Genomic DNA, 22,782 nt, shown 5'->3' on the forward strand with positions numbered 1-22,782 from the left:
CTGTTTCTGATCTTTGCTTTATTGCACTTGTATTTTCTAAGTGATTAGGAGCATTTTCCACTTAGTATATAAGGGTTGGAGTGGGCTAAAGTTTTTTTTTTTTTTTTTTTTTAAACAGAAGTTTCCTTTTACTTTTAAACTAACATTTTTCTCATTTTGCAAGTAGACTGACGTTTTAAAGAACAGGTTTTTCAAATAGCACATTTCGACTTTGCCTCTGTAATTATCACATTTGTCATGAGATTAGCACTTTCCAACCGTATACTTCTATACCAGATTCTCATTTCGCCCAGAAGTATGGTTCTTCGTAGCATATGATGAGAATTTAGACAGAATGGGCTATTCTCTAGGACTTCTGTTATAAAAACAATCATTACAAAGAAAATGGAAGCCATTTATTTTAATGAACCAGAAATCTAAACCCTCCATAAAGACCTTTGGTAATTCTTGGTAACTGTGCTTATTTTTATTTGCTCTCAAATTCACCTGTTTTGTCAACTTCCAGAGCAGACCACAAACACTGCCACCATAAACTATTTTGCTTAATTCCTTGTGTTCTTCATATGCAGTCTTATTTTTCCCTTAATCAGACTATGCCTTTAACCCAGTCCTCCATTTGAGAGCGTCTGGGGCCACTTGAGGTTAGAAACCAGCATTAGTTGATGGTACCATTCTGGTCTTGGGCTGCAAAGAGCATGTGCATAATGGTTTATGCTGCAAATGGTGGGAGATATGGACATAATGAAACTTGCAATGTCAGGGGGTTATTTTATTCCATTATTTTAAATGAAAACTAGAGAGTATCCTCACTGACATGCTGGAGAATTATAGAAGCCCTCAGTACCCATATGTTACTGAATGGAGGTAGAATGTGAACCCATTCCCACTTGCCTCCCTTCCCTTCCCCCATACCACTGGTTCCCTCACCCAAATAGAGATAAGTTGGCAGTGGTCAGGAATTGCAGTGAGCCACACGCACTGAACTCCATATTCATTTTCCTTGTCAGATTTCCCAGCTGATGACAGAGACTGGCCGGGAGGGCCTGACAGAAGCAGCTCTGAACCGCTACAATGCAGACAAGCCGGCTGCCTCCTGTGTCCCCACCTCACAGGGCTCCTGTGTGGCCAGTGAGACTTCTACAGGCACCTCGGTGGCTGCTTCCTTCTTTGCAAGGTAAGAGATGCTTGGACCCTTGGTTCTTTGGCATGTGTCCAGCTGGTTGGCTTCTATGTGGACCAGTTCAGCTAAAAGAATTAGTTTGGGGCCATCCTTTGACCTTGCTCATTAAGATGGAACTTCTCGACCTTGGCATGATTGACATCTCAGATCAGAAGACTGTTCATGGTAGGGATTGTCCTGTGCATGGAGGATGTTCAGCAGCATCCTTGATCTCTACCCACCAGATAGCCCTCCTGCCATTGTGACTACCAAACATGTCTCCAGACATTTTCAGATGTGCCCTGCTGTAAGAATGTGTGGCTCTAAAGATGGTCCTTCTTGGGATGAGGACTTGTATAGGTTCGACCCTGTGGCTGATCTTTCCAGATTGGTCTGCCCATTACAGAAAATGACTGCCTAAAAATTGACTACCAGATAGATGGTCTTTTTTTTTTTTTTTTCTTGACACACTGGATCAAATACTATCCTGCTAATCTTGGAAACTTAAAAACATGAGAAGCAAAAAAAGGAAGGTATTTTAACAATGTTTTCTGTCTAATTTTAGCAACATGGCAGAGACAGGATCGGAGACAAAGGACAGCTGAGTGGGAAGGAACTTTGGTGATTGTCTAATTCAATCTCCTTATTTTATGAATGAGTAAACTGAGGACCAGAAAGTTCAACCATCAGTTAATTTATAGTAAATCTAGAAATAGAAACCAGATTCCTCTACTCTTTTCTCTATGACTCATTCTTTATTTGATACTTGAAATTTAACCTTAGAAAAATGTCTCTACTGAATATTTGCAAGCTCCTGAGTAAGCAGGATGTAAAATTAAAAGCACCGGATAAGAAGTTAGAAGACCCCAGTTCTGCCTCAGTTTCCTCATCTATAAAATGAGGATAACACCTACTCTGCAGGGTTGCTATGCGGATTAAAATGAGACAATTGTAAATTATAAAGTACTTCTATTAATTCAATATGGACTTAGCCAGTGTGTTGGCAAGAAGGAATATTATGTGGCTGTTCTTATCCTTATGAAAGATGTCATCCAAGACAAAAATATGAGGAAGGGGCTCTGATGAGGAAAGGAGCAAGTCACTGGGGAACTAAGGACTAATGTCCTGAATTAAGGCCTCATAAAAGTGGTGCATGGTGCATATGAACTTGGAGGGGCTCATTGTGCTTTGGTGCCAGAGTTATTGTTCTCTGAATTTGGGCCAACTTGAATGTGTGGGAAGTAACAGGAAATATATATGTACATATATTTACTGGCCGCCCAACAGTGGGGGCATTGTTTGCTATGTCTGTGTATGCCTGTCTGTGCTATCCAGACCATTAAGCAGCAACCCCAAGTTCCCTGGGAAGTGTTATCCACGCCACTTAGAGAGAGAATGAAGAGGTGAAACAGTTTATGAGGAAATGTCATAAACATAGAAGATCCTAGGACCAGACAGATTATGCAAGTGTCCAGAGGGGGCTCACCAAAGTGTTTGCCTAAGAAGTCAAGTCGTGTGGGTTTAGTCTGGAGAAGAGTAAGATTAGGGCCACCTTCTTGCTGCCCTCAGCATTCTCTTGGGTTCGTGTGTAAAAGGGGATCTGGTTGGTTGTGTAGAGCACTCGAATTTGTAGACCAAGGTTGGATGGACCCTAATGATGGAAGGGAGAGAGTGCTCAGCTGGCAGGGAAGATGAACTTGCCACAATTCAGATTGCCCCAGGGGAGAGTGAAGTCCCCATCCCTGAGGGAGATCAAGGTTACCTTGAGTGATTATTGACCCCGATGCTTGACATTCAGTGCTCTGATAGGAGATGGCTTCCATTGTACCTTCCTCCCCAACATTCTTTGAACTTGAAAAGCTTCAGAATCCATCCAGAGAAATTTGTAGGAAATCACCTGACTCAACCAAACCAAAAAAAGCAAAACCAAAAAACCAAGTAGCAAGATTCAAAGCAGAAAGAAATAAGGTCAGGACTTCTGAGGGATCTTGTTTAGGGAGATAAGTGTTTAGGATCCTTCTTGTGCCAGGTAATCAGCAGTGTCTTTAGAGCCAAAGAAAAGATGTTAAAATAAGATAGGCCTGGGGGTCTCGAGGATCTACAAATAAGCCAACTGACATCAGGGAGGGAATGACAAATCACTGGCAAAGGTAGTCTTCTATGAGACTCTTGCTGGTACAGCCAAGGAGGGGGTGGGATAGGAATGGAGATGCCCAAGTGAACCAAGGATGGATGGGCTAATGATAGCAGTTGGAGGAGGCCCTCCAATAAACAAAGACCTTGAAACTCATCTCTGCAGAGTCTCAAGAACTTGAGGTATTAGCTTTCAAAGAACTGGAAAAGATCCATAGGGCTGCCTAATTCCTTATTATTTTCTTTATTGTGGATACTGATAGCACTTGGAGTTTAATGGTATAAGCATTGAAAGCATATGATTTATGTCCAGAGATCTTACAGTGCACCGTGGGGGAAAGTACCAGTGTGAAAAAGAACATGCACATGTACACACACATCTTAACCCCCTCACCCATTTCCCCATTTTGCCTTGCCATTCTCATGGGCAATAATTCAATTTCCCCTCCTCCCAAAGCAGGAGGCAGCATATCAACCTGCCTGTCACTGATGGGTTCCTACAGCAAAAGACAAAGTGGCTTATTTAAGGGTCACAGTGTCAAGAGACAACCAGAGATGTATCCACCTGGTTGGATCTCAAAAGTCTGCACAATGAGTCAAAATCAGCCCAGCTTCTATTGTCCGACAGTAAACTGAGTGCAACAGTAAAGAGCCTTTCAGTTTCAGCTAAAGTAGAGCTGTGTAAGGCAATGTCACAGGCAGCTTTTGAGAGAGGTGAAATGTGGATTCGTTGCTGGTGTCAAGATTGGCAATGCTTTAGTGGTTATGATTTTTATTTGGAAGGAGTCTCTGTTCTCAGAGGGATTTGGGGACCAAGTTAGTTCCTACCCCTCCAATCTGTGTTCACCATGTGTCAACTCTTCTCGCTTCGTTGAGTGACAGAGATGCAACCCCCTGAGTCTACTGAGCCCTGGAACTCCCTGTAGCTCCAAGTCAGGACACAAAGGGTGACCTGCTTACAGGAGGCTATGCTGGGGGTTATGTCATTTTACACCAGAGGGATACCATTTGCCAACTTTGTGGCCAATGTGAATGATGCTCTTGAGAACTCAGTATTCATCACTCACCATTAACTAAACTCCTGATATGCACAATCCTCCTTCATCTCAGAATAACCCTGTGGGATAGATCCTATTATGCTCTCTGTATTATGGCTAAAGAAAGTGGGATGTGGAGTTTATGCTACTATGTTAGCATCTGTCACTATAACAAATACCTGAGATAATCAACTTACAAAGAGAAAAATATTTATTTTGGCTCATGGTTTTGGAGCTTCCAATCCATGATCCATGGACCTCATGGCTTTGGGCCTGTGGCACCAAATCTTGGGGGAAGCATGTGGCAGAGCAAAATCACTCGCCTTATGGGTAAGGAGCAGGAGAGTTAGGAGGAGGCTGGGGTCCCTCTGTCACTTTTGAGGACATGACCCAGTGACCTGAAGACTTCCCAGCAGCACCACTCTGGAAGCAAACCTTTAATGTATGACCTTTGGGGGACATTTAAGACCCAAAATGTAGCAGTTACTGACCCCAAACCACACAGCCAGGAAGTGGCAGAATAAGGAATCCGTCTCATTTCCTCTCGTGTAAGAGCCCAGGTTCCTATTCTCTGTGCTCAACAGGCACAGCAAGACACTACATTATAGGATTTTTTCCTGCCATCATTATGAACTGATGATCATGCTTATCAAAAACTTTTGAAATCAGTGGAGCCTTTAATTTGCTTGAAAAGACAAGTAGAACACAACAATGAAAAAGATTTTTTGAGGATTACACTTTCCTGTATGTGTGTGTGTGTGTGTGTGTGTGTGTGTGTGTGTGTGTGTGTGTGTTTGTGTGAGAAAGAGAGCATGCTGGGGATTGAACCATGGATATTTTCCCACCTAACTACATCCTGAGATTCCCTACCTTTTTGTTTGTTTGTTTGTTTTTAAATTAGAGATAGGATCTCATTAAGTTGTCAAACATAGCCTCAAACTTGCAATCCTCCTGCTTCACCCTCCTGAGTCACTAGGGTCACAGATGAGTGCACTTGACCATGCCTGCCTTTCTTTTTAAATGTTTACTTTTCAGAAATACAGGTGGAGCTCCAGGTGGACCTTGTTGCATCTCAGATTCAGTATCTAAGAATTTCAATTATGATAAGCAATGATGCTTTTGTTTAGTGTTGTTCCAAGTGTGATCTGGGGACCAGTGCTGGTCCACACACTGCTGCCTGTCAGTGTTAAGTATAGATATTGAGAAGAAGCATTTAGAAGCTTCTACAGTGAGTTGACAGAGTAACTTTCAGTCTAGTGTCTATCTCCATGCATTTGTGCTGCTATTACAAACTGCCTAAGACAAACTACAAAGAACATAAATTCGTTTCTTACAGTCCTGGAGGTTGGGAAGCCCAAGATCAAGGCGCCAGTACTGGTGTCTGGTGAGGACTGCTCTCTACTTCCAAGATGGCACTTTGCTGCTGGTCCTCATGCAGTGGAAGGTAGAAGGGACCACCTCTCCCTGAAGCCTGTTTTATAAGGGCATCAAATCAATTCATGAAGGCAGCCCCCTTATAGTCAACTCACCTTCTGAAGGCCTGACCTCTTAACACCAGCACAATGGGGATCAAGTTTCAAGAAAAATTTTGGAGGGACCCATTCAAACCATAGCTATCATCTGTTGATTCTAAGTATCTGTTGAAATCTATTTTTACACAGTCTGATGACTCCAGATTATTCACTACCTTCAACTCATTTTATTGTCATGAGTTAGAGCTTCTCTCTTTCTTCCTTCTGAACAGGGTTATTTGTATTTAGTGACTCTCTTGGCGATTCTGACCTTTACACAAGATTTTACAGGTGTTTTGTATATAACAAGAAACAACAACAACAACAAAAAAGTGGCCCTTACCACTGATACTTGGAGAAGCAGTGCTTTAGAGAATGATAGAGCCCCAATCACCTCTTATGTCCTTTGTTTTTTTTCTGTCTCTCCTGCCAGAATCTATTTTTTTCTTTCTTTCTTTCTTTTTTTTGGTAAGTTATCAGTATCTTGGTACTTCAGAGTTTCAGTAACCTGTTTTTGGAAAAAAACATTTTGTTTTTCCGAAAAAAAAAAAAAAAATAGTGACAGTGGACTTAAAGCAGAAATTGGCACGTTGATCCTTAAGTCGGTTAGCAAGTATGTGCTGGCTTTGGGCAGAGAGAACATTTCGAATGTGGAAATCTCCTTTGCATAATTCTTACAGTAATGTGAAATGGTGAGATAGGGTATGATTAAACTTTCCCATGTGTTGACTGTTCATTTTGGATAAAGATTTTACTTAATTATGTGCTTTGCTTTATGAATACGAAGCTCACAAAATCTAATTAAAACCCTGGGGTGAAACCAAGAATCTTTCTTGGAGGTTCTGACCTTTATACAACTCCTTACTGCTGATCAAAAATTCATCTGTCCTGATCTGGAATTTTCTGGATATATTTTGTTGTTCACCTCCATATAGCCTTGCCCTCTGCTTTATCTTTCTCATTCACCATTCTGGCCCATATTTCCTCCCACCAACAACTCCAACTCCTTTCCTTTTTGGCCCAAACTCATTCTTTTCTTAGGAATGTTATTATGCTTCTACCTATCTCAATGTCTCATGTAATTTCTTCAATCTTGAACTTTAAATGGTTCCTTGTACTATCTAATAGCTTTCCCCAAGTCTCTGGCGCATGTCCCTGATTGTTTTATGACTGACTTATCCAGTATCCCCTTGAGGCCAGAGATTGCTATGGCATTAATACAAAGACCAGCCAGGGTCCCAGGGTCAGGGGCTAAACTGAACAGAGAAGGCTGACTCTTGGGCGCTGCTCATAGGACCCCATTGCCCTTCTTGTCAGCACCCTCATGGGGCCTGCTCTTTGTGCTACACATACACATATACTGTATGTACAACGATTACAACGATTGCTGTTATTACTACTATTTCCACATTCTTGCTGACAGCCAACTCAAATTGCGTCTTGCTGCATTGGTTACAGCAAATGCTTTTCATATCTAATCTTGTATAGCCAGGACTTTCTTTAGTCTCTGGGCATTAACACATAACAGTGGTACTTGGTTATGTGCTAGGAGTTTATTAAGTCAAAGAAGGATGAGAAGGAGTGTGGAACTGCTCTTGGTTGGTTCCTCTGTTCTTCTGTCAGGGACAGTTCCCTTTAGCGATGCCTGCATCTTCCCATTAGAAATACATCAATGGCCGTTACCAGAGAAAAACTACCTTAATGGCACAATTGGTCACAGGTGATGTTGAAGAAGAAAAATGGAGCTGGGTGCACAAGATTCATCTCTCCCTTGCCAGTTCATTCTGGAGAGATGGCGTAGCTTCGGACTCCAGTTCCACAGGCGGACTGGGGTAGTTAATCTCCGGCAGCATTGTGTTCATTGTGATAGAATTCTGCCCTCACTGAAAAACAAAAAAACCAAAAAACACCTAAGGATTTTTAAGAGCTCATGTTGTGGAGCTTCTCTGAATTATTATTTTTCCCCTTGTTTTGTTTCAGTTGAAGCATATCACACCAACCCTGCTTCCTCACTCTTGCCTGGGTCTCATTATGACTTGCTGTCTATCCTTCTCCCCTCTTCCCCCCTTATACTTCCCGCTCCTTCACTCCAGCTCTGTCTGCCTCTTCAGTGCTCCTCATGGAAGCGGGGCTACTATTGAGATCCTGTGGTCAAGGCTGATGTGCATGAACATGCCATTTGCTTATGGAACTGGCTTTGTAGGGGTGAGCAGGTTGGCTTAAATGCAGCCAACATTTTGCTGGCCCAGCTGAGCAGCCTGTCATGGGATTACCCAGCTTCTATCCAAAGGGAGCATCTTTTTCTTAATTGCACACAGGTATAGTCTGGGCTCATGTTCTCCAGTATTCTTGCCTCCCCCAGTAGTGAAGCAGCGTTGGAGCAGAGATACTTGAAGGCCTATTCTGGAAACCAAACCCCTACCCTATGGGTTTCTTGTTTATTTATTCCTGGCAAGTTTTAGCTTTACTTTTCTTAGAAAAAAAACTCCATGGACTTCTTGGAAAAGAAAATACTGTTGCTCATGTATATTGCTAAAGTGAATTTTTAGGAATCATAATTATATGAATATAGTTTCACTTTAACTCCCTCCTGTTGCAATATGAGAGGAAAACATTAAAAAGGCACCAAGGGTATATTTAGTGCCATCAGATTTCAAAGGCCCCAGGAAACAGTTTCAGGTGTTTCCTGCATGAAGAAGTACATCCTTGATTGCTTATGAGAGACAGCAAATAAAAAGTGGCCGTGATTTGGTGTCTTTACTGTTATCCGTTGTGTTAAAACAAGTCCCTTAAAACATTTCAACTAGTTAATCCTAGCATCCCATACACAAGCCCAGTAACCTCCAGGACTGCTCCATGTTGCCATGTGCAGACCCTAAGAGAAGTGACATCCAGGCTTGGCACACACCCCGAGTTGGAGATCTACCATAAAGAAAACAGCCGGTGTGTGCAGCCCCCTTCCAGTCTCCCACTGCAGGCAATGTGTAAAATGGGCATTTTCCTATTAAACAAGTTCTTTGTCTGACTGCCAGCTGATTGGGGTGTTGGTGATCAGCTCATAACATCTGGGAATCATTTGCACAGTTTGCCTAGGTCGAAAATCCAATTCAGGTCTAGGGATGTTTGAAGGCAAAGCAGTTTCAGGGAGCCCAAGGAATCCCAGTGATTCTTGTCAAGCACTTGTGCGTTAGATGTTCGAGTTCTTACTGCACAGTTTGAATTTTTTTTTTTTTTTTAATTTTCACTGATGTTGGGGTGGGGTAGAGGAAAAGGATATTGGATTAAAAAAAAAAAATGGAATAGTCCACGGTTGAATTTGTAGCCTGGCCTCTATGGCAAGTCACTTAATCTCTTGAAGCTTTTAGTTTCTTCTGTTAAATGGAGATCATCATATCTACTTTACAGGATTATTGTGAGGATTAAGTGAATATGTGATAGCACTTTGTAAACTTCCTCTAAATCCTAGGGATGATGTTAAGATGGCACTTGCTATAAAAAGGATGAAGTTCTGCCCTCCTTCATGGGAAATTCGGTGAGTTCTTAACATTGTCTTCTTAGTAGACAACTTGGTCGTGTGCACATGGACAGCATGTTTACATGGTACTTTGTGATCCTGCTTAATGACTACCCAGCCTTCTGAGGCACTTGGAAAGATCTGGCATCATGCCTCAGAGAGGAAACTACCTACGCAGGGGCCTGAGGACTAGTTAGCCCTTAAAACCTCCTAGTGGGAACCAGATGCCTTTGGTGACCAAGAACATCAAAGACACACCCAGAGAGAAATGCACCCTCAGGGGCTGCGTGCTAGTGGCTTCCAGTTAGTTGACTGCGTTCCTCCGAATTTTTTGTAGGTGTTTCATTTTTTACTTTTATAGCCCTAGAAAAACTGGTCTTTAATAATAAGAAAGAGAAGGAAGGTAAAAAAGAAGGGAGGGAGGAGCAGTGAAGAACTTGCTTACCGTACAGCTCGGTGGTGACTTAAGTGGGAAGTGGAATTGTCTGGATGCCTACAGTGAAAATTAACCAACGTATTAAAAAATCAAAGTGAAGGGCGGAATATCCTCTTCCTTTGTAATACCCTCATGGCTTGATCTGGGGCCTGAAAAGGGGGGATGGGTTGACCTGAAGTAGATTCAGGAAAAGCAGAGGAGAGAACTGCAAACTGAAGGAGAGGACAGGTAGATGTGGGGAGGATGCACTTTTACCAAGTAAATCTTTCTAGAATGTTTCCTGGTCTGTGCTTCTACCCACACACTATTGCAATACATCTGTGCTTTGTTTCCTTTCTTCAGTATTTATACTTATTTAAAAAAACATAATAACCTGCATTCATTGAGATTTTCCTATGGCATGCACCATCCTGAGTTGTTTATACACATTTAATCTCCAAAAGTTCCCACACATTGGTCCTGTTATTATCCCATCATTTATATGCAAAAATGGAAGCACAGAGAGGTGAAGTGACTTGACTAATGTGAGCTCCAAACCATAGGGACATTTGTCTCTTTGTTCTTGGCTGAAACACCTGTCCCTAAAAGAGCGCTCAGGACAGATTGGTTGAATGAGTAAAGGAAGGCTCTTAGCCACTGTGTGCCCCTGCCTCCAAACTCAAGGTGGCTTCAAATGTGTGGGTGGTCATGAAGTACATCGTCCCAATGCCAAGGGAAGAATGGATGCAAAGCTCACCACAGAAACTGTAGTGGGGAAAGATTTTGACCAATCACTATTTTTATAATTTTGTGAGTTACTAAAAATTTGCTTCTGACCTCACATAGTAAAAGCTAAAGGTTTTTAAGTGATTTACAAGATTCTGTGTGTAATATGCCCCCTCCCTCTTCTTCTACTGCTCTCCCTCTCACATACTCTGCAGATGACCTCCTTGCTTCCCCTCAGAAAGTGCCAGAACCATCCCTTCTCTTGGGTCTTGCTGTTTCCTGCTGCCCTTCCCCAGATGCCTATTTGGCTCAGTCCACCTTTCCTTCAGACTTCTGCTCAAATGCCATTTTCTTCCCTGACCTCTGTATTTAAAATTGCAACTATCCTGTCAATGCATCCCACCACATGATATCTACTATATTATAATTATTTGTGGAATGAAAATGAATGAATGAATTGCAGACAAAAGGGAGATAGGTGGCTAGGTCTCCAGATTGTCCCCTACCAAGGACTTCTTTGAGAAGCTTGCATGTTTTCCCATTCAGTTCAAGCTACATGCTCTTGTTCTCTTAGCTCTGGGATGTTATGTGCAGTGGGTGATAGCATCATGATGAAGCATGAAAAAAAGTCTTATTTGGGAAACAGAGTTTCTTAAAGTGTAAGTACTTAGTTGTCTCTTCAAGAGAAGGATTTATAAGGGATGGGACAAGTGATGCTGCCTAGGACAGAACACCAAAGAAAGAGTTAAAACAGAGAAGAGAATTATTAGTTACAAGAGTAGCACAAACAAAGTAGGGCTCTCCATCTTTCCCCTGTCTTGTTGAAAACCTGTCTTTTCCTCCCTTGAATAAACCTCTCTGCTTTCTGTCCTTCTGCTTTGATTTATTATTTTAATTCTATAGCTGTCTTAGTGAAGTATGTAAAGCATTTGGGGATAAAGTCATGTGGAAGACATTATAGAAACTAAAGATGTATTATATTACGTGGTGTTGGGGAGAGGTTCAGTATGCTGATGAATCATATTGTTGATGAAAACAAATCTATGCATGGCATTGTCTATTGACTGCATAAGTCAGCTCCTTGTGGAGGAGATAGAAAGAGGAACTTAAGGGATACTGTTATAATTATGTGGTTAGAAATAGGTTGAACTGAATCACAGAGAGACCTGCTTGGCATCTCTCGTTCCTATACTCACAGGTGTCGCTGAAGGTGAGATTTTTATTTTCTTACTTCTAAAATGGAAATCTAAGTTTCTATTTCTTCTATCTGATGACTAAGAAGTGTTTCTTTGCCCTCTCTCTGATTTCTATCTGATGAATGTTTCTATTACTTCTATATGATTCTGTGAGAATTGGGGCTGAGTCTAATACCCCCACCCCTCCCCTGCACTTAGCCCCTGCCTGATACAGAGAGGGAGCTCAATGAATGAATGTGGAAGGAGTGAATCAATTGTGCTTGACACCTTAGGGCTGTCTTGCTTCTCAAAAGAATAAAATACTTAAAAGAAGCTCTGGGATTGTGCTCAAAAATAACAAAATTCGTTGTGGAGCCTCAGCACTCCCTCTCGTCATTCTAAGTACTGGCATTAGTGATAAAAGTAATTCTGATGGACAAACAAATGGAAATTTTCTCATTGTTGGTTTCGACATGGTTAAGCTCAGCAGTACACTGTTTCTGATAATCATCTATCATTTTATTTAGCGTATGCAGAAATGGTCTCAGCATCACATTGTAATCAGATGCTTTTCTTCCTGGCACCTGACATGCTTGTTCATGAAGAACACTGAAATTTGGGAAATAGAATTTCACAAGCCTAGAAATAATGGTCTGTGTCATTTTCTTGGCATCCTCCAAAACCAGAGCCTTAAGAGTCCATACTTTGTCCTTTTAAACCCTAGCAAAGGAAAGAAAGGGCCTTGGCAGTGACAAAGAAGAAAATTCTCTTGGGGACCTGTAGTGAAAAAGGATGTAATCAACACCAGGCAAGCCCTTTTGAATAAAAATGGGGGGAAAAAAAGGAAATGTAAACCATCACTCAAAATTTATTTCCAGTCTTTTAGGCACTTCAAAAAATAAATGTGGTTCATTTTTCTTAAATAAATTTCCATGTATTATCATAGCCATCTCTTTGGTGCTCAATCTAAAGTGCAAGGTAGCATTTGTAGGGAAAACAGTGTTCTTTAACCTGGCTATAAAGAATTTTAGAGGCACTTTCTAAGGTTAAAAAAGTACTCAACCATCATAAGTTCCTCTCTATGCTACAAGTGTTTGAAATAAAAATAATACCTTGTTTCTACCCATGAGTAGCTCCATGGGAAAGGTCACAAAAGAGAGCCACGGATTCCCCATGTGCCATGAAATCTGACCTGATCAGGGTCCAGCCTGGCTGCAAATCCTCCTTTCCCTCCCCATCTGCAGCCCCATCACACACCACTCTCTCCAAGACCCTCAGGAGCTCCTGAGATGGCTATGGCAGATACTGATGGTCCCTCTTTCTCCCCATCCCTTTGCCAGTCATCATTCTCCTACACAAAACCTGTATCTCCCAAGGTCCAACACCTGTGACTGTACCTAGGTTTTCTTTGGCTACTGGAGCCCCCTCTACCCACCCATGAAACAGGCCAGGAGTGCCAGGTAGTTAATGCCTCTTGCAAGCATCTCCCAGGGAAGATTGACCAGAGTTGATAGATAAACACCCCAGCTCCCTTTTCTGTGTCTCTGTTGGGATAATTCTGAGACATGGTCTGGCCTGACTCTCAGGTTTCCTAAGTAGGAATGAACCCCCATCTGTAACTTGTAAGCAGCTTCTACTGGTGTCCTTTCTTCTCCATCTCACTTCCTGTCTGCTACCTGGAATCACCTCCCAATCAAACCTATTAGCACTGTCATCCTCACACAGGATGCTTCTGAGGGAACCTGGTAAGATACCAACAGTATAGCTCCACCCATCCATCCATCCACCCATGCACCCATCCACCCCATTCATCCAGCCACCTATCCATTCCATCCATTCATCCATCCATCCATCATTTGGTAATTCCATACTGTTTGCCAGGTGTTGCATTAGATACCAAGGATAGCAAGAGGACAGCTATTGCTGCCAGGGAGCCCTCAGTCTAGTGGGTCACTGCACCCATTACAGGACAGTTAGAATTTACAGAGAAGTTCAGAACAGAAAGGTTCACAAGAACACCCTGAGTCTCCAGGTTGGTTAGAAATTAAAGATGGCTTCCCAGCACCCGTTATTACCAGAAATTATCTTTTCTCATTTATTCATTTACTGGCCTAGTTCCTGTCTCCCCTTCTTGATTATGAGATCCATGGAAAGAGGCACTTGTCTAGCTTGTTTCATTCTTGCATCCTCACATCTTAGAGGGAGGCCTGGTACAGAATAAATATTTGCTGAGTGCATCTCAGAATTGTTATGGAGTCTGCTGTGCAGTGTGTCAGCCTCCCCCTTCCTGCTGAACAACTAAGTTCCACAGGAAGCAGCATCTTCAGGGCACTGTGGAAATCCATGTGTGACCTGCTTCCATCATGGTCCCTGAACGCTGTGGCTGCAGGACTTCCTTCTAGATACACCGTCTCTTTGGGAACTAAATACTTTTGCCCAACTGTTGTCCCTAAGGTAAGTTCTTCCCTTTAACATAGAGAGTTTTCAATTGTAAGGCATTTTCTTCTAAACAGCTTGCCGAGATCCTTTATTTATTTTCTGTGTGTTCTGAAGACTAAATTCTTGTTTGGGAGAATCCACTGCTGAAATACAATTTCACTGTCTCCCACCTGCGCCTACGGGATGCCCAGTGATGAGCCACTGCGGGGCTGCACCACCTGTTTTATTAGCAGTGTCAGTGGAAAGGAAAATTTGAATGTAGAATCTAGACATTGCCCATTAGATTCTGAGAAGAGACTGTCCACAATCATCCCTCCTGGGCCATGTGCACAGCTGACGCAAGATTGTGGGGGTTAGCAAGTCCAGAATCTGCCAGGCTGGGGCTGGGGTGTAGCTCAGTGATAGAGTGCTTGCTTAGCACGTGGGAGGCTCTGGGTTCAATCCCCAGCACCACACATAATAATAATAACAACAACAATGATAACAAAATCTGCCAGCTGGAAATTTCAACAAGCATTAATGTTGCAAAGTGGAGTCCAAACACAGTAACCAGGCAGAATTCTTTCTTCTTTGAGACACCTCTATCTTTTAACGCCTTCATCTGAGTGGATTAGGCTCACCCACTCTGTGGAGGGTAGATTGCATTTCTCAGTCTGCCGATTTACATGTTAATCTCATCTATAAAATACCTTCATAGCAACATCTAGACTGGTGTTTGACCAAAAAGCTGGGCACCAGTTGACATATAAAATAAACCATTCCACCTAGAATCAGTACAGAGTTCAACATGAAAAGACTCTGCATCCGACACAATCCATCAAGCCCATATTGAGACCTGCTGAGGTTGCTCCTAGTGCTTGTTTCTTAGCGTTCAGGTCACTAAGGTGACTGATGCACCTGCTGGCTCTCGGGAGCACTCATCCTTTCTCCCCTCTCCAGTCTCCCATGACTTTCTTCCTCAGTGTCCCCACCAGTTGACATGTCTAACTTAATCCTTGTGTCATTTGGATAAGTTGGAGAGTCCCTTATCATTTATTCCTTAAGATGCTGAGCATTTTGTTTTAGCTTTCACACTAAAGAAATAGACACCATCAATCTTTAAGCCTCCCCTGTGGTACTGATTGCCAACCACAGCCTCAACGATCTGCAGTGGATTTACTATGTTGCATGTTCTTTATTTCCTTTAAACCTGCACATGTGAGGAACTTTGATTTATGGAGCCTGGATCCTGCTTGGTTAGGGGTTGGGGGAAGGAAAGTAAAGTGTTGTTCAAGCTGCCATAAATTTAACCATCCCCAGTATTTCTTTACACCTTCAGGAGGAAAAAAAAATCCCAACTTAAGTCTATTGCTACAAGAGCTCATAAATTAAAAATAACAAGACTATTTCCTATACACCTGGAGCTTCAGAATTACAACCCGTTAATTCTGTGATGGCCCCCTTCACAAAATAGGCATTGAGGGTGACCACTCAAATGAGCTCCCACCACAGCTCCGAAAACCAAGCAGTGAGTCACCTCATGTCTTTTGATCATTGCTTTAAATAAAAATATTTCAAGATAAAGGAAGTTACATGAAGCATAGAATTTAATCCCATTACCTTTTTCAGTAATTTTCCTCTCCTTGCTCTTTTCTCTCTCCCCTGCCTCATCCCCTGTTTGGATCTTTCATTTTACACAAACTCTAAACAAGTCTAACAAATCAGAAACAAAGTGCAGGGATATCTTCTGTACTTGCCACTCTGTTCTAAGTCCTAAATTCCTCCCTGTCCACAAATAATATACCCCAAGTGGACTGGTGGGATGAATTTGATAGCCTCTTAAATGTTTCATCACCTGTATACCAGAGAGCTTCGGAGAGTGGGAAGTTGTATTTCCTCCTCTACAAAAGGGATTGCTCACCAGCTAGGTGGAGTGTGCCACTTACAGGAGCTACAGTTGAGAATCCGGGTGGACAAAGAGAGTTCTAGAGAGAGTAGACATGGCCAGGTGTGGCAAACATGCCTGTAATCCCAGTGACTCCTGAGGCTGAGACCGGACGATCACAAGTTCAAGCCCAGCCTTGCAACGTAGTGAGCCCCTAAGCAACTTAGTGAGACCCTGTCTCAAAATACAAAATAAAAAGACCTGGGGATGTGGCTCAGTGTTAAGTACCTCTGGGTTAAATTCCCAGTATTCCCCACCTTCCCAAAAAAGAAAAAGATAAAAGAGTAGACACAACTTCAAGACACCATATATTTTTACTTTTTCATTTGTTCTTTGGGAGCTGTTTTCTTTCTTTGAGAAAAATGTGTAAAGAAGATATACTTCAGAAACACTTTAAAAATATGTTATACCAGAAGCAGTAGAGTTGAGTTTTCACTTTCATACTGTTATGGTTTGGATATGTAGTGTCCCCCCAAAAGCTCATGTATGGAAACAAAGCAAGAATGTTCAGAGGTGAAGTGATTAGATCATAAGAGGTAACCTAATCAGTGGATTAATCCACTTGAATGGATTAACTGGATGGTGACTGTAGGCAGGCAGGATGTGGTTAGAGAAAACAGATTACTGGAGGCCTGCCTTTGTTTTTTTTTTTTTTGTTTGTTTGTTTTTGTTTTCGTTTTGGGGAGAGGAGGGCGGTGTCCCTGGTGAGCAGAACTCTCTCTGCTTCCTGGTTGTCATTACCTTAGTTGCTTTCCTCTACTATACCCTTCTACCATGATGTTCTGCCTCACTTTGGGACCAGAACTATTAAGTCAGCAGATCCTGACTGGGATCGCTGAAATTGTGAGTCAAAATAAACTCTTTTCCACCTCTCAGTTGTTCTTGTCAGGTCTTTTGGTTACTGCAATGCAAAGTCCTCCCACCCTTAGGTGTTTGCTGAAAAGAAATGAAGGGTCTGTTCAAGGAAAGACTCACATGGGAATGTTGATATCAGTATCCATAAAAGCCAAAACCTAGATACTAAGCAAATGCCCTCCAATGGATAAAGGATAAATGAAGTATGGGATCTCCATACAATGGATACTTCAGAATACTCAGACTATTGCTACACACAACATAGATGTATCTCAAAATAATTATATTGAGTGAAAGAAGCCAGACTTCCCCTCTAAAACCAGAAGGCTACATATGTTATGATTTCATTTATATAAAATTATAGACAATATAAACTAATTTAGTAACAGAAAGCATATCAGCCGTTGACTGGAACGGAGGGTGGGAGGGAGGTGCCCATTACAAATGGGCATAAGAAAACTTTTGGAACAGTGGACATGTTCATTATCCTGACTATTGGTGACACAGGTGATTACATATGATAAAACTCATCAAATCATGCAGGTACTATACATCATTATACACTAAAACTAATAAATGAGTTTTCTTGGAATTAGAAAATATGTTGAGAGGGTAAGAGAATTGTCTTAGTAAGTAAAGAATTGGGATAAATGGTCATTTGCTCTGGAAGGAAAAAGTTAATAACAGGAATTAGTAGGAAAACATATGAGGTTGGCCTTGTTTAACATTTTTTCAAGCGATTAAGAAACTACCTTGGCAATCTAAATCTGGACTTAAATTATTCTGGGTAATAAAAAATCACCAAGATAGAGTAATAAGGGGGAGCAATGAACCGAGGAGCTTTCATGAGAGCAAGGAGAAAAATTTGGGGTAAAATAATGCAAGCTATTCTTTTGAGGTGATAGAATTCATAATCAAGGAAGAGAACCCAAGGACATAGTTGACTTAGTCTAAGATTCTGAAACAAAACTTAGTTGGATATTATCATCAAGAATATTGTCAATTTAGTAAAATAAAAAATGTATTTGGTCCTAGAAGTTCTTATGAAGTTTCAATAGGAGTACCTTAAAATTAGAAAAAGGAATGGACTGGGTTGGGGGCAGAGCTCAGTGGCAGAGCACTTGCCTAGCATGCATGAGGCCCTGGGTTCAGACCCTAGCAAAACACACACACACACACACACACACAATAAAAAGAAAGCAAAAACCATCAAGAGGGTAGAGGAACTTCCACTGGAGAACAGGCAGTTGGGATAACTTCTCAGCCTGGCAAAATCTAGGAGGAAATCTGCTCAGCTTGACACATAGATTATTCAAGAAATACTGGGATTATCTCTTAAGATCAAGAGAAGCAGTGATAGGGAAAAACAAAGCCAACTATATTCCACATCCTAAAACAGTACCAACTGAGAACATAAGTCTGCAGATCCTGATGAATTCACAGATGGGAGGCTGTTAGGACACAGATAAAGCAGGGTGTGTTTGGAAGCAAATCCCCAACTTCTTTTTTTATTAAGATTTATTTTTATTTGTTCTTCTTCGTTATACATGGCAGTAGAATTTATTTTGTCAAATTCCCAACATCTGAGTCCATAAAGGGTCACAATGGGTCTCTTTTAGGAGGAAATGGAAATCTCAGCTAAGTGCCTCAGGACTTCAGTCTAGTATAATGGCTGTTCTAGTTGGTTGGGATACAATCTTTTCTACAGCATTAGAAAGTGACTACATTCTCCTGAGCATTTTAATCAAAGAACATATCAGCTGATAAAAATGCTCAATGTTTGCTGAAAGCAGGCAAGAATCTGGAAGCCCCTTCAGCAAGTTGCTCTCCTATTGAGTCCTCTCTTTGAGGAGACAGACTCGTAGGCAGGCTAGTGGAGAATAACCTCCGGTGTCCAGGACATGAATGTCAGTATCGCAGATGCTAGGCAGTTCCCCACAGCACCTGGATTGTTTCATGCCCAAAAGGAGGCAAGACAGGAAGGCAGAAAAAAATCCAAATCGGTGCAGTTGCTCAGAAAGACGACAGGTGATAGCCTGCCGTCCTCCCCTTGGCTTCCTGTGGAATTTCAAAGTGCGGCTTTGGGACTGTGAACTCCAGCCATCTGCACGCTTGGAACCTGGAGAGCAATACAGCTGGTATCTACCACCATAATTAAGAGGCGTGTGTGGCAGAGAGGCGACGCTGTCCAGTGTTAATCACCAGGAAGGAGCTGAGCGTGGGATTCGCGTTGGAAAGCAAAGATGTGGAAGCCTGCTGACTCCCAAAGGACCAGGCCCACCAGGTTTGCTTTGTAAAAGGAATGGAAGGATATAGTTTAGAAAAAAGATGCACTCCTTTCCTAGATGTATGGACCTTGGCCACAACTAAATAGAGTCTCTTTCTCTGTTGCTGGTGTCTTGTTTGCTGTAATCATAATTCTCTGATGCTCCATGACCTCGGTGCTGCCTCCTGCTTCCTTAGCTCCCTACCTCTCGTTTCATCTGCGGGCTCCTGGGAGTGGAGGTTCCAGTCTGCTTAGCTAACGAGTGTATGATTCCCACAGTAATAAGCAACGCAGAGACATCCCAGGAGAGGAGCAAGAATAGGACGTTCCTTTATTTTTTATGTGGAGATTGATAATCAAGGCTAACGATCCCGGCAGAAGGTGAACAACACATTAAACAGAGGGGAAAAGATAATAAAATATCGCCTGCTGCTTAACAATCGTTGGGTGGAAACATTCCCTGGAACTGTACAGCTGTTGCACTTGATGGCTCATAAAGCCTCAGTAAAGTCCGTCAAGGGCCTTTTTTCTTGGTGAGGAACCATTTTTTCATGCAGTTATGATAGCATCTGGTTCCTGTCCCTGGAAGTGCAAAGAATCCTCAGGCGCAGGCAGACGGCTGCTGGGAAAGAGTCTGACTGCAGAGGCATCTGGCTCCTTTGATGGGTTTTGGGTCACTTGCGATATAAAGGACATCATTCCTAAAAATGCAGATTAAGATTTGGCAGGAAGTCCCTGAGCATGTGTTATGTGCCAGGCCCTGGGTGAGGTTATATCATTAGTCCTCACAACTGTGAAGTTGCTGTTGTGTCCATTTTAAAAACAATACTATGGAAAACAAACCTATATGAGTTAAGGAACATTCCCAGGTCACTCTATTGGTTTATGGTAGTCTGAGATTCCCAAGCATGGTGCCACATTGTTGCAAAGGTGGAAGGTATGTGGGAAATGCATTTCCTTGTCTTATTTGGGTATTCATGAATATGTGTGTTGAGAAGGAATGATAATTTCTGGAATACTGAAAATAAATGATGGAAATCTGATGGTGATCTGCTGGTTTAGGTCCAGTTCCTCAGAAGCAGATCCTGAAATGAGAATTTCTGTGCAAGTGATTTATTTAAAAAGGGTCCCCAGGGAAACTAGTGAGGGAGTGAAGGAGGTAGGAAAAGAAAGGAGAAGAAGCCAAAGATGGGGACAGTTCAGGGAAGTCCTGCAGATGGTGGCTTGTAGCTCCAGTCTGAGCTTACTGGTATTCTGGGGTGTGCGTTATGGCTGAAAGTTGTGCTTACCTGAGGCACGGAGCTCGGAGCTGGGGCTGTCATCTCCCTAACTATTAGGGGAGTTGCTGTGGGAGGAGGAGGTGGTGAAAATCCCAGCTCTCCAAGCATGCAGGCAAAGCAGGCTCCAGCAGCCCAGGGCCTTTGAAAAAGAGGTGCAGGTGCTCACTCTTAGAGGCAAGATCTCATCGAAGAAGCACATAAGGGGATCTGGGCTGAGCACCAGCATTATCACCTACACCTGCCACAATAGGGAAATAGCAGCAAGATTAACCAGGGACCTTGATGTTTTCCAGCAACATCATCAGCTGCATTTCCATAGAAAGGGCATAGATGGCTCTGAATTCTGAGGGTAGTGCTTTTCATCACTGAGTTCAGACACCATTGATTAGTGAGCCACCCTCCAGCTGTCAGCATGAACTAGAACGTTGAGTTATTTCATCTTGGATGATGTAATAGGACAAGGCAGACTTCTGTCTCTTGAGAATAAAAGGAAATTTTTCTGAAGTAAACTTCTATGTTCTCTTACAGGGCAGAGAAACCTTGGGAAATGAAAAGTAGGGGGTTGCCTAGAACAGGAAGCCTCCCCATCTGAAAGTATGCCATGATGCGAAAATGCCCCAGATTTCCAAAATCCACCTGCAGCTCTCTCAAAGCCAACAGTTGCATTAAATGTGTGTGTGTGTGTGTGTGTGTGTGTGTGTAGCTATAGATGTACACATCCCATAGAAACGACATTTTAATTGAAAACAGAGTCTCTCCCATTTTAAAGAAATGTCAGTTCTTCATTTGGGGGCGGCATGGGTTCCTTCCCATGTGTTCCAGCTGAACACCAATACCAATGCCTATGTGATTTATAGCAGAATTTGGTTCTGTCCTTTGCTTTCTCTGTACCAGTCACATACATTAACACTGGGGACTCTGGAAGCCAAGCATGTATGGTTTCACTGTTGTAAAGGAATAGAGGCAAGAAGGAATGTTTATCTTCCTTGGACATGTGGGGGATTATGGAGTGAAATCTAAGGTGTGGTCATCATGAATTATAGTGACACCATGCCTATTTATGTAACCCTAGTCTTCTAGGCATCTTCGACTCAGTACCATCAAAGGAGCCTGGGTAGCACTTTTAAAAGGGTAATAAATTAAAATGCTTTTATGATGATGATGGAATTATAATTTTAATTGTTTTTGTCCTTTAGATATATAGTGAAATATTTACAGATGAAATGTTATGATTATGGGATTTTCTCCACAATAATAATATAGAGAGAAGTGGGGATACATGGAATTAGATTGATTCTGGTTTGTCAATTGTTGAAGCTGAATGATACCTACAATTCCCTCTTTAGACAATTTCCTCTTTATTTGTATATACTTGAAATTTCCTACAGTAAGAAGTAAACTTGGTCATGAACCCAGTTTATATTCAAAGATCCCTTCAGAAGAATCTTCAGAAGCCCAACCTGGCTGGTCCCTGAATATCCTTCATGTTCTCCCTGGTGCCCATAAGGCCCTTGCTGCAGCACTGGTGTCTTGGTCAGTTCTATGTTGCTGTAACAGAATGCCTGAGGCTTGGAAACTTACAAAGAACAGAGATTTTTTTTTCTTATAGTTCTGGAGGCTGGGAAGTGCCAGTTTGAGGGGCCCAATTTGGTGAAGGCCTTGCTGTCTTATAACATGGAGAAAGGCATGGGCTCAGATGGAGGCGGGGACTGAACTCATCCTTTCATCAGAGACTCACTCCCCCAGTAACTAAACCAGTGCCCTAATGACAGCATTGATCCATTCACAAGGGCAGAGCATGTATGACCTAATCACCTCTTAAAGGTCCTTCCTCTCTACCTAGTTGCACTGGGGATTAACTTTTTAACACATGGACTCAGGGTACACATGAAACCATGGCAGCTTGGTGAGGACACTTGACTTCCAGTCTGTGGGCCCTCCTGCTGCCATAGTCCTCCCAGAATTCTTTTCTGCCAGTCACAGGGCCCCCAGCATTACAATTCCTTTAGGCTCCTCCCTTATTTCTTGCAAAATTACTCTTGACATGAGTTCCAGGGACTAGTTCATTTGAGCAGCAGCATCTGTTACTATTACACTGACCCCATCACATTCCCTTTTCTCAGATAAAGCTGTTAGGATACACACTGGGCTTGGTTGCTTCTGTAGAAGGAGCCTGGCTAAATTTTATAGCACTACCCAAGAAAAATATAAGAAGCTGTGATGTAGTCCAAAAATCATGACCTTGGAGGTAAGTGGCCACGTGGGTGACCAGCTCAAGAGAAAGATCAGGAAAGCATTTGGTCTGTGTGCCCAGCCTGTTGACTCTGTAGTGGGATTTTTCCAATGCC

At 42.3% G+C, this 22,782-nt stretch overlaps 1 protein-coding gene across 1 annotated transcript in view; it reads left to right on the plus strand.

The window, feature by feature from the left end:
- KIF26B (kinesin family member 26B) overlaps positions 1 to 22,782 on the plus strand; it is a 490,037-nt gene that overhangs the window by 225,149 nt on the left and 242,106 nt on the right. The window contains exon 4 of the mRNA XM_079106603.1: positions 1,008 to 1,174. Coding sequence (XP_078962729.1) covers positions 1,008 to 1,174 — 167 coding nt within the window. The remainder of the gene's footprint in view (positions 1 to 1,007; positions 1,175 to 22,782) is intronic.

This window comes from Sciurus vulgaris (genome assembly GCF_902686455.1).
Source record: "Sciurus vulgaris genome assembly, chromosome: 12".
NCBI lineage: Eukaryota > Metazoa > Chordata > Mammalia > Rodentia > Sciuridae > Sciurus > Sciurus vulgaris.